Genomic DNA, 16,794 nt, shown 5'->3' with positions numbered 1-16,794 from the left:
CCAACAATCATGTCATCACTTCGGTCATAAAGTCATCTCGGCTGTTCAAATCGATCCATAGAGTATACAGAAGCGATCTGAGGCATCTAACAATGAGGTCTCCACGGCAACCATTGCTCTGTGTTTTGTCAATGTTAGCCTCCTCGCATGCCGAGTGCTTTTATTCTCGATTTGAATAAATTTAATAAAAAGCGAATCGATTTGTTTATGAAACAGAATTCTAATTCTCTTCCGATTCCGGGTCAACGTTCTCGTTTGGAAATCATTTTTACGTTTGTTTGAAAATATTCTGTCTGTTTTAGATGTGCGTTTTGCACGGTACTATTTTACTAAGAGGGAAGAGTTATCAAAATAAAATCAACGTGGGATTCGATTAGTTTTGTAAATATGAATCGTTAATGAAATATTAAACCTACTTTTATAACCTCTTGACTGTCGTTGAAGTAAAAAAACAATTATTAAAAACAATCGTTGAATTAAAATAATAAATAGAAACAACTTATGATTTTTTATGAAAACAATATTTTATCAATGACATAGAGTTGAAAATGACAAGACCACTGCCAATGTAACTAAATTAAAAGACGAAGAAAAATAATATACTGTCAAAATCCAATAACTTCTATGAATCCCATAGCTTTTAACATACAATCATTAAATCAGTACTAAAAAGCCTTTGCATCTTACCTTAAGATCTATCAATTGTTAAAGTGTGTGTTTCGTGTTTGGTTACCTAATAATATACAGTGTGTTTGAAATGTTCGTTAACACTACCTATTAAAATATTTCATACAAGCTATAACTATGTTTTTATGTAATTTACCATCCTATACAATCCTATCCACAAGGGTTGAGGGAATGACCCATGAAGTTTGTTGTAGAAATATTGAGTGTAAACATGGGTCGAATTATACCTAATGTTATTGGTCCAGTTAGTAGAGTTTGTATCACAAACAGCATCTCATGAGGTTGGTCGTAGCAGAAATGGCAAAATATACAGGTAAACAAGTACAATAACAAACTTTATAGTAAACATAATAAATTATCCTCGCGTTTAAATGGCTTCAAGGGCAAAAAAACCACTCCAATAAACTAGGTTTATGACTCGTCTTAATATACTTTGGAATTTAATGCTTATTAGAATAGTTTAAAATGTCGATGAGTATTTTATGTTATTAATTTAGCAATTAAATACTAACAAATTGAGGTAGCATACATAAATCGCCTTCTTTTGGTTTTGTATTATATAGACTATAAAAGTAACTTTTCCTTCTTTTTTCTTAATCCCCTTTAAAATCTGGTATATTGTTGCAATTATATAGGTAACTATTATGCTATATAAAGAATGTATGCTACTTTTTGTATTTAAATTACTTTTTGATTTTAGAAATAGCATTTTTTTATGAACTGTAAGAAACAAATATAAATAAAGGAAGTAAATGAATGAAAGAAGTGAAACTGTTTTAGATATTTCACGATATTTAAAAGGGCCTCAAATTGTAATATCCCTAGCTAGAGTTGTGGTGGTGGTGTAGTAGTGGTACTGTAATACGCATTTAGTCAGTTTATTACAATCCAACAAGTGTATATAAAAAATAGCCTTTGTGAAAAAAAAACTCAGAATTTGTATTGACATTTTGCAATATAAAGGCTTTGATTTTTATGCATAACTTATGGTTTATTCTTTGTAAAACATATGATTGTTTTGTAATGAAGTTGGGTTGAGTTAGTGTTTGTGTGCAAGGTATTTTGGTACATATTGTTTAACAACATTTATTTATACTAGTAACCAGGATCTATAAATACTTAACAAACATTTTTTTCTTAAACAAAATTACATCATCAGACTTTTATGAGTGAAATTTATTCTACAACAACGAGTTTTTAAAAACACAGTTTACGATTAAGCACAATTCAATTAATTTATAGCAATGCAGTTTCAGAATTTATTCCATTCCATTTTATATCTCATATTGAACCTATGGTGGTTCCCTAGCAACTGGCCCCGCCCAAGATGTAAGTATCGATCTAGGGATGCTGCTATTGGGCCGCGCAGGGATGGGCTGGACCCAGCATCCCTATGTGATTCTGGACCATCCCCATCTTCCCTTACATCCCTCAGGACTCTCTGCCAGGCTACATCTACACAACCCCAGACCCTGGACACGTCTGGAACCTATTGCTGTTGGATCAAGTAGGTTTATTTTCAATAGTTTATGTTAGCAATTTTCTAATAATAAGCATCATGTTTGCTTTGAAGGGAAAATGTAGATATTACCTTATATTTTTATCACTAATTACTATAAAATATCATAGCTGAGGTTTTGACACTGTTTCTAATATGCATTTAGTTTCGAAGTTCAACACTGATCTTGATTGTTGGCAAAATGTAACTCGAATGGTTTGATATAGTTTCACAAAGAACCCAATTTGGCAAGGATCAGTGCCTTTACAATATATATTAAAATACCCATTTGCGCTTTTATGAGTAGCCTATGCTGTATTGGGGATTTTAAATTTGATACAATATTAAATGACAATTAATCAGACAGAAATATATAATATTCAGAGGTAACTTATTGTGCATACCGAAATAACTGTATATTTTCAAATGTTCTGAAAGATTAATTGTAGGAAATTGTAAGAGAGAAATTGTCGGGTACCTATGATTTTTTCATTGGAAGATTAGCTTTATTTACACTTGTTTATATATTTTTAATCGTAATAAAACAGTAAAAATCCAACCGCGTTATTTTCTCACCCCATGTTTTGTGTGGATTTTGAATAAAAGTAAAGGAGAAAACCTTGTATATGGGTAACCAAAATGGCGTCCAAGGCAGCCATGTTGGATGTATAAACGTATAATCCACGATCGGAGGGATTTGCCTGTAGTAGTCGCCATTTCTTACATTAATCATGTCTTCAATTACCGGTACTGATTTTTTAAAGATAAGGTTTGAAAAAGTGTTATACATTTTTATGCCTATGGCATTGAATTAAATGTTTGCTTTTTAAACTTTTCATTACGACTAAATTTCGATTGAAAAAAGACAAACACTTATTTAGCAGATTACTGTGTTGGAAAATTCGTACCCGTGAAAAACATTCGTTGACATAAGTGGTTTACACGTCATTAATTTAATCTAATGTTCTATGTAATGAGCTTTTGTAAAAGCTGTTCTTGAATGAATGCTATAGGTCGGCCGCTTAGAAAGCGTCCTCCTCGTAGCATTGGTGCGAGAGAGAGATACCGAGCTGTGGGAGTGAGACAGAATATTGCTCTTCTCCCACTCCGCTGCCACCCCACCCCCACCCATTATTTTATTTTACCTTTTATTTTACCAAATCATATGTTTTCTTGTAATTTTCCAAAGACTTTCGAATGACAATCATTAGGAATCAGCATTGAATATATAACACTATTTAGTTTTATATATCCAATATAGCGTTGTATTCAACATTGAATGAATATACTGTAGTAGTGTTATATATAAAACTACTACAGCTAGTTATATTGTACAGTTATATGGTACTATTTAACCAAAAAACAGTAAAGCAGTAAATACTTGATTGGCTGATTGGAGGAGTGGGGGATGTGCGTGCACACACCTTCTTTTATACGCCTTGCCATCCCGGGTCCAGAGGTATTACCATGAGTACCCTATAGGAAATTCACTAAAAGGCCGTCACTAAGATGTGTGATCGTTACTTGCGATGGTGGCAACGCCATTATAATTGCAATCACGTTATATGCGTCTTACACAATCGTGGCAACATCCGCGATAATTTCCTGCGATTATCTCAGCTTTCATGACTCGTTGTGATTGCGGCCATATCTTAATCGCGGCGAGATTCGTGATGAGTGTCCCTATCGCGGCAACAGCCATTGCGGTGGGTCCTGTATTCGGGATTGTTTGCTGTGGTCATGATTTTCCACTTCTTAAAACGAGAGAGGCCATTCGGTAAGCGTCTAGTAAATTTTTGAAGTTATTAAGAAAAACCATAGTCCGAGGGGATCCTACTGGTTTAGTGCTTGGGTTTAGTGTATGTCATTTGAGTGTAATAAAATCTCGACAACTTACGCTATATGTCGTTTTGTGCTGTTTATGTTAAATATATGTAAAAAGAATCTTGTCAATTTATTTGTAACTATTTATTTTCCACTAAGGCTACTTAAATTAGAGATTTTCAATTATATAAAACATAAGTAGGAGCTACAAAAAAGGTTCCGTCGTGATTATCTGTATGGATAACACCATTAAACAGATTATTTTTCTAACTAATATGTAGGGATGAAAATTAACCTTAACATTCGTGTAACTGAGCAGTCAGACATTTTCGGCAAGCCTCTTGTTTTCGGGTGGGCCTGCGAGGGACTGTTTTCCACAGCAGTACGAACTCGGTCGAATGTTCGTTGTCTGGCATCCGATCTGACTTTGTTCGGCCTTTCAGCTTCCTTTTCAAGGCAGAAGCCGTTGTTCTAAAGTTAGTAACCCACCGCATTATTGTTATACGCAACGGAATTTCTCCATGTCGCCTTAACACGTTCCCTACCGACCGTCTCACTACTCTGTTACTGAGGGATGAGTATAGTTGGTAGCTAAAGTGTTAATTGAAAGAACGCACGAAACTGCTTATGCTGCTGAGTTGCAATGAATGAATTCAATACTTTTTAAAAACAACTCCATAACAACCTCACGTAGCTCAGGCCGACCACTGCTCTGTGTCTAGAAAAAATGGCATTGTGTAGACTTTCCAACGAGCTTACTCCCACCACTTTCAGACAACCTGTCGCTGAACAGTGCTCTGCAGAAAATGGATCGGTTTTTTGCCGCACCCTGTACTTTATAACACTATGACTATATTCAATATTGAATACAACACTATATTGGATATAAAACGCTAAATAGTGTTACATATTCAATGCTAATTCGTAATGATTGTCATTCGAAAGTCTTTGGAAAATTACAAGAAAACATATGATTTGGTAAAATAAAACACGTTCAGCTAGCACGTGACGTCACTATGCACACATTATGTGAAAACGGCCATTGGCGGAGAGGGGGAACGTACCCTCCCTCCCTGTTACCTCCCCTACATGCGCTAAAAATTTCGCGCAGGTCGTTTTCTAAACGGCCGACCTATAGTGGTCGCTTAGTGGTCGAACAATCAAATGAAAATAATGTGCAGATTTCTCTATTTTCACCCCACGCTGTAAATAAAACATGTGATTGGAATTTCTTCCATTTAATTGTTTTTATTTTTAGTTTATACTAGCTGAACCCGGCAGACGTTGTCTTGCCTTTGACTATTTACAATCCCGCGGGCTTTGCCCCGTTTAACTTCTTAATTTTCAAGATGATCTCGTTCGTATGGCTCAATCACGTCCTGGTTGAAGTTCGTTCGCTACGCTCACTCACCTTTAGGTTGGAGCTCGTTCGCTACGCTCACTCACCTTTAGGTTGGAGCTCGTTCGCTACGCTCACTCACCTTTAGGTTGGAGCTCGTTCGCTGCGCTCACTTGCCTTCAGGTTAGCTCGTTCGCTACGCTCACTTGCCTTCAGGTTAGCTCGTTCGCTACGCTAACTTGCCTCCAGGTTAAAGTTCGTTCGCTACGCTCACTCACCTGTTGGTTGCAAATTAGCTGTTGTCATAAATGTAAAAGAAATAATAGTGCTGCGCCCTGTTGGTAATCCTTGTAACTTTAATGCTATTGAACATCATAGAACAGAACCAACTAGTTTAATTGAAACAGCTGTTAAGATTCATTAATTCCATTTCTCATAAGGTTAACATGGGAAACTCCAGAGGCACTGGGGCGGAGCCGATTGGACGGATCACGAAATTGATGGTGTATAAAACTATTCCATGACATTCTCCACGTATGTACTGTACCAAGTTTCGTGGCCATCGGTTCAGCGGTGTCTAAGTTTATCACTGCCAAACAAACAAACAAACAAATAGATATACAAACATCCTCTTTTATACTTATAGATTCGTTGTTATTTCATCACCAGCATGGCAACCATTAGGCCCATGTTAATTTTTTGAAATTTATAATTCATTTTTTGTGCTTATTTTCGAGCCTATTTTGATTTTAAAAGGGGTTCTGCACATCTACATGAATATATCTTTCTAAATTATGCGTAGATTTCTTGCGATGCACAGAAGCTGAGAAAATAGAATAGAATTGTTCAAAGTTGAATATTCAAATATTAATCATTTCTACGAATTATTTCTCGGACGCAAGTGTATTATTAGAAGGTTAAAAAAGCAAGTACAGTCAGCGTCCGATAGAACTAAAATCATGTTCCAGTATTATTAAAGAACAGTTATCCAAAAATTTTAAAGTCAAACAATTAGAAAACTAGTATGTTTTGCGTTAAACATTGAGTTTAAAATACTAAATAATATTGATATTTGAATAAATTATTAATTGGCTTTCTGTTTATTGATCTGTATATCTCGCCATTTTCCTATTTTATATTTATAATGACTTATAAATTTATATTAGCATCTATCTATCTATATATTAATAGGCAAGCATGTTTCTTTAAAACCTTTTTTCTCAGGTTGTGTGCATCGCAGGGAAAATCTACGCATACTGTTGGAAAGATATTTACCTGTAGATGTGCAGAATGCCTCTAAAAATTAAAATAGGCTAACAAATAAGCACAAAAAATTAATTTGAAAACTTCAAAAAATTAACATGGACCATATGGGTTGCTATGATGGTGGCGAAATAACAACAAAAAGTAAACAGAAAATCAAAACAAATGGAAGAAATTCCAATCGCATGTTTTATTTACAGTGTGGGGAGAAAATAGAGAAGTCAGTACATTAATTATTTTTGGTCGAGTTTCGACCACAGGACAACCACTAGTTCGTATTATTTGTTTAAATATGTGTCATAATACAATACATGAAACTAGATTAAACATCTGACCTAATCATTGTAAACATCGTTTACCCCAATATTTAGTTTTTATAAATAAAAGTATATTGTGCTGAATGGTCTTGCAACTCGAATCATCCTCTAGGCTGAAGAAGCTATACAATAAAATAAAACAATTCTCACTAAGCAGTTACAATTATTAGCCTTTATTATGCATACTATGGGACCGCCATCATAAGAAAACGATTTCAAACATTTAAGTTGTTTTTTGCGTTAAACCTTTCAAGTTCTGAGTTTAAAATGGGGTTTTAGTTTAAAACCCCGCAGCTGCAACTTATCAACCATAAATTCAAACTCTGTCCCTGCATCGTCAATCGAAAACATGGAAATGCCGACAGTTTAGGTAAATATTTGATCAATACTGTTGTCAATATTTGATACAGCGAGGCCGGAGCGAGCCACTTCTGGTACATTGGTCCCTGGGGTGGCGTCTGCGGAGGAGAGACACACTTAGAATAATCTCAGAAAATACATCGTGTCTGAAATCCCCGAGTTATTTTCATAATATTCGTAATAAAACTACCGTACTCGAAGTATTGACGATATTATGGACTTTAACTTATCAAGTTCTGTGTAAATAGCCACTGTATTGTTGTAAATTATTCCAACAAGCATACACCATATTGAGGATTTAATAAAAACTATAAGTCGTCCCGTGGTAAAAAAAACTCGACAAAAAATAAGTATTGTCCAAACTTCTCTATTTTCATCCTAGACTCTAAATAACCATGCGATTGGAATTTCTTTTTTTTCTATTAGTAATTTGTTGTTATTTTTTCATCAGCATGGCATCCCATAAATTCCATATGTAACTTTTTTATATTTTAAATTATTTTTTAAGGTTTATTTGTGAGCCTATTTTAATTTATAAAGAAATTCTGCACATCTACAGGCGCAAATAACTTTCTCAGTATGCGTAGATTTTCCCTGCGATGCACACGAGTTAAGAAATTAGGCTTTAAAGAAACATGCTTACCTATTAATATATAGATCTTGCAGAATGAGTTAACTATATGCAAATATATGCGAGGTCTACCCTGCCTAATGTGATGTAAACACGTGACATATTTTCACGCAGTATCTAAATATCTAATTCCGTAAGCCCAAAATTTTACAATGAAATTGTGAGCGAACGGGAGGCCGTAGAAAGCTGGGAGAGGTCTCATTTTAAAGGTCTGGGCATGAAATTTTGGGGAAAATTATTCATTTTTCTTAATTATTCACCAAAAGGTTGTTACAGAATAAAATAATTCACATTTAAATAGCATGGGAATCTAATTTTATGTATTTTTATTTAGTGGAAACACAGCTGTGATTATATAAATTTAAGCAATTATAACCACACCTGAATGTGCATTATTTTGTTATTGTAAAATTGTTAGTGAAGTAGTAAACAAGACAAAGTGGAACTTAGATAAAATCTTTTGAACATACAATTTGATACTTTTAAACTAAATACTTTACAATGGATTGTTCTTTTGCACGGTAATGTTTTTGTATAATGTCGGAAGACTACCACCAGGGTATACTCAATGCTACCACGCATAGGTATTGTTCCTCGAAATGAGAACAACAGGCACCTGATTTGGCACGATATTAATGGAAGAAGATTAAATGAGAATCGGATGAACATTAATTTATTCCTGTTTATAGATTACCACTTTTAAATGAGATTGCATTACACAGCGTAGGACCAATGAACGATGGGCGCATTCATTGTGGTATATTGCGCAATTTAATTTGGTGAAATTATGGCGCAAGGAACACAACCGAACCTTCACAAAAGTTGGCATTCATTTGAAAAACCCAGTTTTAACCATGGTCAACTTTATGTTGCTTTTAGATATGTAAAGAGGCCAGATGATCTTAAAATAGTACTAGAACCAAATAAAGACCAAGGAATCGACCAAAATGGATACCATACAACAAGTGTTGTTTCAGAGAGAATTTTGTTATATAATTAGCTTTTACAATTTGGATGATGACATTATCTCTAAGCGTTTTTCCAAGAGAATTTGTCTATATTTAAAGAAATCTATATATATTTAATTAATAGTCATAAAGATTGTTAATGGAAAATGTTTCTTAGCTGTATTATGATTAGAAAGTTTATATTATAAAACACACCGCATGTCCTTTGGAATTTTTATTTTAAACAGAGCAGAAATCAAAATGCATTATGCAGGTACTATGTAATAACTATTATACATATCATAATATACAAAAATGTTAAATGATAATTCAAGGTAGGGTAACCCATGAGACTAATAATTTGTACAAAATAATTACTAGAATATAGGGGCTATTGCCCCTACAAGCCACTAGTTGAATATATTAGCATAACGTTTAATCCTATAAATTAGTTAGTACAATTTAGCTTAAAAAGACTATATATTGTAAATTATGATTTATAAATAGATCAGTTCGACACCTAATACGACAAATCACCTAATAGTCAATTCACCTATACGACAAAAACTTTATTTATTATGTTTGGAGATATATTACAAAGGGTGAGCCGGCGCAGACCAAGAATGGACCAACGTTGACAATTTTGAGTTGTAGCGCCGATACGAGCAAGCAAAACATCGCCTTGGTTTCTCCACTAAATCATTGACAACAGTAGGCTATAAATTAAACGATTTTATCAACGATATCACTGTCCGCCGTGCTACCGATACAGTCACCAAATCACCAGTTTTGACTCAGGTGTCTATTCCCTTACACCCCGTGGTCTGAGGCCGTTCCAAGCAACAACCACCGAGGCACGTGGCTGACGTATGACTACATAATCACCGTGTGGTGACAAATCTCTCATACAGTTCATCCCCCTCCCCTCCCCTTCCCACACCCCCTGTCGTGGCTTCCAGGCGATTAGATATTCATCTCGCCGATGATCCGTGAGAAACAATTGGCTTCAAATTACTGATGTGTTCGTGGCCTACGTAATTAAGTATACAGTTGGATTTGCTCGATAATTGTCAAATATGTAGTTTAGAAACTGTAAACGATCTTTCAATAAGTTAGGCCTACCTCATTGTCAAATTAATGGTTTTAGTTAATATTTTCTACGATTTACTGGTTTACTGTATGATTGTCTGGAGAGCCAATTAATTGGTTATAAGCACCGACTCTTTGGCGTAGACAATAAAAAATACCTTCAGGGTTGCTGGTTTAATATAGAAAGGTGTCAAGTATATTCTGTACCTAGATGTCATTTTGTATTGGGCTATCAATTTATGATGCAATCTAACAGAAACAATGTCAGTTGGTAACAAAATCAGAGTTTTGATATCAACATTTGGAAACCGTTTCTTCACAGTAGATGAGGGTGGTTTACAGAGTTATTCACTCATTATACATAAGCTTAAGAATTGCACACTCTGTTCTCATGTTAAAGTTGTTCCTAGTTAGTAACTTTAGAAGACGCTTAGACTTTTATATAATGGGATATATATCTGGTGTTTAGAGATCCTATCAGTTTGAAATTGCAATAAAATAAACCCAATTCAACTTATTCTCACAAGTTAGCTGAAAATCACACAAATCCACCTTTGTATTATAACTAGTTGTAACCACTTCCTGATATAACAGCTCAGTGATAACAGGTCACGAAACGTAAAGTTGAAATGTTTTTAACTCGCTACATGATCTAGACGTCGTCATAAACTCGTTTTGATTTACGGCCGAAGTTATTCGAGTCGCCAAAGTATACATTATAGTAATGGCATTGCGCATTTCGCCGTGCAAGCCAGCCTAGCATCGCGTGCCGGGAAATATTGGACGCTTCTGCTGAATTATTTCCATGCATACTAGAGACTTGTTGGCCAATAAACGGGTCTAACTGAATTACTTTATACTGTCTTTGTTTTGGTGAAATATGCCAATGGTTTGGTTGGTTTAGTAAATGTATTTTTACAACTCGCGATCCACAAATTTTTAGGAAATAGTTCAGATCTTTTCATTTTATTCACAGTAGTTAGGTTAATTTTACAAACTAGTTTGCTGATTGTTTCATATTTAACCTCTACGGAAATACTAGGCATAATGGAAATTATTAACTTAGATTATACTTTATATTAAAAACTACGTTGAATATTTTTATCACATGAAAGAGTTGCGGAGATAATTCTCCGATGATGAGAGGGAGATCGGCTAGTATTAGTGGCCTATATTTCTTCGTTTTTTTTTGTATTAGTGGGCCTTCTTATTAAGTTAAGTTATATTAAGTGTGCCTAAACCAATTGGTCAAGGCATTATCATATCGATAAAAGTGATTGGAGATAAACTAAGGATTGTACCTACACTTTTTTGGGGGGTGGGGGGGAGGGAGGAGTTAATTTACATGGACAAATTATTAGTTTTCTGCTCATCAGAAGTTGTTTTGAATTACGTAGCTAGTTATACAAGTAAATAATGTCATAGCCATCAAATATGCCCTTACAGATTATGATTGTTGGGTACAGTATTATTGTTATGGTGGCATGATCGGGATTTATTTTTTTTAGCTTTTTTAAGTTATTTATTTTTTAAGTTTTCATCGTAGGATTATTTTATATTTACTTGTTTCGCTAAAAGATTAAACGCATAATAACCTATTTCAATTTTATTATAACTATAAATAGATGTGATTGGTGCTGTTATGTTATTATGAACGTGAATATTTTATTACCACTCTCGAACTTACTCCTTTCTAAGACTGATATAAAAAAAAATATATTTCCTAGATTTTAGTGCTTTGTTTTGTGAATTTTTTAATCAGAAAATTTAAAAATTATTTATTAAAAAGAAAGTTAATCAATATTGTAAGGTATATCGCTGATCATTATTAAGTAAAACTAGTGTACAAACTAATCATTTTCGCGCATAAATCTTTTAGGATGTTGTTTTGGATTCGTGTGACAACTGAATAAATTTGCTTTTTGTTGATTCACTGTATGCGTAACCAAGCGCAATTTATTTTATGTAGGTATTACTGTTGAGTGTTGAAGGATTGGGAAGCAGCCAAGGTGCAATTTCACGTAGTATAGATAAAGCCCTGATGAAGGCCGTCTGTTTCTTCGCATAACGCAATCGGTAATTAAAATAACTATGGATCAAATTTCCAAGATACTCTGTAAAAACTCAAAATGTGCATACTGTACTGCTAAAGCAATTCTAAAACTTAAAAAAACTAAAATGTGTAAACTGCATACTGCACTAGAATTTCAAACATACTTACAGCAAAAAAATCTAACAATTGCCGATAACAAACAAATCCTGTTTAGAATATTTTAATAATTCAAAACTCCTAGGCTTGCCACTGACTAAGTGGCTCGTCGACGCAGGTGGCGTATAATACTGATTGAATTACAGCTAGTGTGAACGACGACCGAGGGGGGGCGGCGCGCGACTGGTCTCCGGGGGACTACAACCCCCCCCCAGGGGGCGGCGACCCCCCCCAGCCGGGGGCTAATGATAACATAAACACTCCATCACGCTGGACGGCAAATCGACGGATTAATATGTATGTTATGTTATGTACGGATGTTATGTTGTATGTTCTGGTGAGATTCGATGTGATTCAGGGATATGCTCTGTGATCATTTGTAACTGGATGGTCTTACAAGCTCTCGAATATAAAAAAGTGGAATTGACAGAAGCTTAAAATGGTTTTAAGGTCTGGTTCTTTAAATTTACGGTATGATATAGTATGACACATCTACCATAGCCATATGTTCTACCACTGCACCTAAACATATGCTCGTTTTTCAGGAGGGAGGAGGAAATGGACTGTATGGAGGAAATGTTTACAAATATTGATTCCTCAAGACAAGATCTCAGTCATATGCTGCTCCAAAGGAAAAGGTTTGTTATATATTTTCAAAATAATAATTAAAATAAATTAAATATATTATAACTTTGACTATTAATTAAAATAATAAGGAAGAAATAATTGTTGTAAAAATAAATTACGATCACCCTGTGTATTTTATTGAAGTCTTTAACCCAAGTTTTAATATTGTTTTGCAGTTCTATATAATTTTATGAAGTTTTGAATTCATCTCAAATGATTTATACCTAATTGGGTTTTTTGCATGGAACGATTTTTAGATTATAAAAACTATTGTTTATTGTTACGTATTTATTAGAGAGTTAAACGAGCATGTTTGCCATCTGTCAAGATACATCTTAGTTTAGCTGATTTATATTGGTATGTCATAAGCATATCTTAAAGTTAGTTTTGAATTTTTGTAATGCAGTTTTATTTTATGTACATTATAGTGCTTACCGTTGACTAATAAATAAATAAACAAACAAACGAACATACGAAACCAACAATTACACAAACAAGCAATACACTTATAAATTAATGAATAAATCTGTAATAGCGATAACACGTATCAAACTGATACAGAATAGAAATTCTTCAGTTAATCAGTATAAGACAAGTACTTTATATTTAGGATATAAATAAAAATATATATTTTAAAATAACAAAAAATATTTGTCCATGCCACACGCAAGATTACGGTTGATGGACCAATCTTGTTGAAAAGTTCCGATTCCGACATCGTTCCTCCTCTCCGCAACAGTCAATATTGAGATTGGCGTATGTCGTAGCCGTATTTCAAAATCCCATCGCCCCGATGTTATATTATTCAAGGGGCAATAACTTGAAGCCACCGTGCGTGCTCAAAATGTAGGTCTCCGGCCCACGGCCTAACAACCATAAAGTCCTTTCTTAAGCGGCACGAGTCTCGGATAGTATCGATTTCACTTAACTAATACACTGAGTTAACAACTATTCTGTGTTTACATTGAGTTTAAATACTGATCAGGCATTTTGGAATTGTGGGTTGTAAAAGTTTGACAATGATTTTAAAAGTCGTAAAAGGTTTTGAAGATGTGTCACATTTGTTCGTTGGTTCGACGTTGCTCTGATTTAAATTTATAATTTCTATATTAATTTTTGTTTTATTAAATATTCGGTTCATCATTTTAATGTTGTACCATTAAGTTTCTGTATAATCGAGAAGAATTTCGTCAACAAATATTATATTCCTAGTTTATTCGTGAGCCAATCCGGGATGATTTCAATTAAGCATACTGTATTTGTAAAAAAATCTAAACAAGTCTTCAATGTCATATCCATTCCTGACATGTTTGTATTAAGAACATTTAAATTCAATACCTTAACCTTAAACTTGGCTTCAATTCGAACGTTTCAATCGTTGTCGATCTTTAAAATAATCACAACCCTGACTTTAAACACTTACGTGTCAAAAGATTAATTATTTCAAACTATTTTACGATCGTATTCCAAATATAAAAATCCTTACTTAGACAAGTTTTACTTAGAACTGGATCTAGAGCATTTTACAATACAAAGATACATCCTCTACATCAAGTTCCTGTTTTACTTTGAAGTAATTTACGGCAGTAATAGTATTTGCCCACCATTTTGTTACTAGTCTCGGTGTTTCTTATTCAATTTACACAAATGTTACTGCCACAGGGACAGAGATCGGTGTGAGGTACAGTCTGTTCTCAGTAGAGAAGAACGGAGAAGAAGACGAAGAGCTACTCAGAAGTACAGGACTGCCCATGCTACCAGGTAGATACAGTACTATTTTATCCTCACTATACTTCCTAGGACTGTGCTCTAGTCTGGAACAGTTTTACACATTACTTCAGGCTACACCTAACAGCTCACCATTGGTTATTACATAGTTAAGCATGATCACACAGCTAAATCCATCGCTGGTTTGAGGTATTTTAACCCGCAGACTCGGCTACTACATTTTGCTCACCGTCCATCAGGACATTGTCATAACTTTTCAGGATGATGTCTTGTATCATATATGTATCTTCTTGCGCCTGATAATGACGAGAACTTGCAGAGTAGGTTTCGAGGGGGTGTAACATTGGAAACATCCCCTACAAGAAGGACGATGCCTGGGAGCCGCTCAGTACAGTCACTGGGATAGCTCCTAAGGTCGAACGTAGAACATAAGAATCAGAGATATTTTAACATCTCCCAGAATACTCCTACACTTAAATACATGTTTAATATCAATTCAACCACTAACGTATTTCCTAGGGATCTTTCATGCCACTTTCACAAATTAGACTTAAGAATGGAACATGTAACCCAATGAAATAGTTTCTTTGATAATTATTACTAGCCATAGTGGAAATATTTTTACTGAAGGCCCTATTATGTTACAGAGAGCGAGTGCGAGTTGAAGCGTTCAACGTGGCTTTTTGTGAACTGAGGAAGCTGCTCCCGACCCTGCCACCGGACAAGAAACTGTCCAAAATCGAAATCCTGCGCCTCGCTATTTGCTACATCGCCTACCTCAACCATGTCCTGGACGCATAGACCTTATTTCAACACAACATCCCAGAAGATATTCATTCTGTTTACGTTTCGTTTTCGCAAGACTGTTGAATATATTTCGTCTCACAAGGGACAACAGAATTTCTGAATATGATACCAACTGATTACCGGTTACCATTATAAATGTATGTCTAATACTGGGTCCTTTTCTTAAAGAACAACTGATTAGATTCGAACCTCCCAGATTAAAAATGACTTCCTTATACTTTGAAACTAATAATTTACAACGTTGTTTGAAGTATGATTTACTCAAATATTTACTGTAAAACACAATTTTTATCCATTCAGATTATTTAACCTACAACGAAAATATTTATATAGCTGCAATAAAATGTAATAAGTGCAGAGACGTTATGTAGAAGCTTATAATTGAACTTGTTTTAAAAACAAAAAGGGTAGGATATTTGCGAGAAGAAACCGCTGCAACCTAGCGGCCAAGCTGATAACTACGATTGTAGACACCCATCCGTTTACGCTTGGATGTTACCTCTGTAATCTTTACGCTATTGTAATAATGCCCGACATCCATAATTGCCAAAGATCGCTTTGTAAATCTTATATATTAAAAAAAATTGGTTTTTCTTTTCCGAGTTCGTTTGGCTCTTCTACCCGACCGATTTTCATGATTGAGGTCTCAAATTGAAGGTATGCACGCTCAGATTTGCCATCAAGCATCGGCATATATTTATCTATAATCCTACTCGGCTTATACGTAAAAGAAATTTGCTCCCCATGTTATTCTTATGGGAGTTAAATTTGGTTTATCTTTGCCGAGTTCGATCGGCTCTTCTACCCGACCGATTTTCATGATTGAGGTCTCAAATTGAAGGTATGAACGCACAGATTTGCCATCAAGCATCGGGATATATTTATCTATAATCCTACTCGGCTTATAAGTAAAAGAAATTTGCTCCCCATGTTATTCTTATGGGAGTTAAATTTGGTTTATCTTTGCCGAGTTCGATTGGCTCTTCTACCCGACCGATTTTCATGATTGAGGTCTCAAATTGAAGTTATGCACGCACAGATTTGCCATCAAGCATCGGAATATAGTTATCTATAATACTACTCGGCTTATACGTAAAAGAAATTTCCTCCCCATGTTATTCTTATGGGTGTTAAATTTGGTTTATCTTTGCCGAGTTCGATTGGCTCTTCTACCTGACCGATTTTCATGATTGAGGTCTCAAATTGAAGGTATGCACGCACAGATTTGCCATCAAGCGTCGGGATATATTTATCTATAATCCTACTCGGCTTATAAGTAAAAGAAATTTCCTCCCCATGTTATTCTTATGGGAGTTAAATTTGGTTTATCTTTGCCGAGTTCGATTGGCTCTTCTACCCGACCGATTTTCATGATTGAGGTCTCAAATTGAAGTTATGCACGCACAGATTTGCCATCAAGCATCGGCATAGATGTATCTATAATCCCACGCGGATTATACGTAAACGA

General features: G+C 34.8%; 1 protein-coding gene across 1 annotated transcript; it reads left to right on the top strand.

Annotated features, from left to right (window-relative positions):
* Positions 1–1,819: 1,819 nt before the first annotated feature.
* On the top strand, positions 1,820–15,925 carry LOC128981924 (fer3-like protein). Its single transcript, XM_054400918.1, has 4 exons — positions 1,820–2,194; positions 12,710–12,802; positions 14,454–14,552; positions 15,167–15,925. The coding sequence occupies exons 1-4, from the start codon at positions 1,932–1,934 to the stop codon at positions 15,318–15,320; spliced, it is 609 nt and encodes a 202-aa protein (XP_054256893.1). The 5' UTR covers positions 1,820–1,931; the 3' UTR covers positions 15,321–15,925.
* The last annotated feature ends 869 nt before the right edge of the window (positions 15,926–16,794 follow it).

The sequence above is a fragment of the Macrosteles quadrilineatus genome, unplaced genomic scaffold, assembly GCF_028750875.1.
Source record: "Macrosteles quadrilineatus isolate MER2022 unplaced genomic scaffold, UCM_ALF_1.0 Scaffold_57__1_contigs__length_777910, whole genome shotgun sequence".
Lineage (NCBI taxonomy): Eukaryota > Metazoa > Arthropoda > Insecta > Hemiptera > Cicadellidae > Macrosteles > Macrosteles quadrilineatus.
Note: the sequence above shows the minus strand (reverse complement) of the source record. Positions and strands in the feature narration are given on the sequence as shown.

Coding starts and splice junctions, on each gene's coding strand:
- LOC128981924 (XM_054400918.1), top strand. CDS start 1,932: ATGCAGTTTCAGAATTTATTCCATTCCATTTTATATCTCATATTGAAC. Junction 2,195..12,709: donor ACCTATTGCTGTTGGATCAA/GTAGGTTTATTT, acceptor CTCGTTTTTCAG/GAGGGAGGAGGAAATGGACT. Junction 12,803..14,453: donor ATGCTGCTCCAAAGGAAAAG/GTTTGTTATATA, acceptor TTACTGCCACAG/GGACAGAGATCGGTGTGAGG.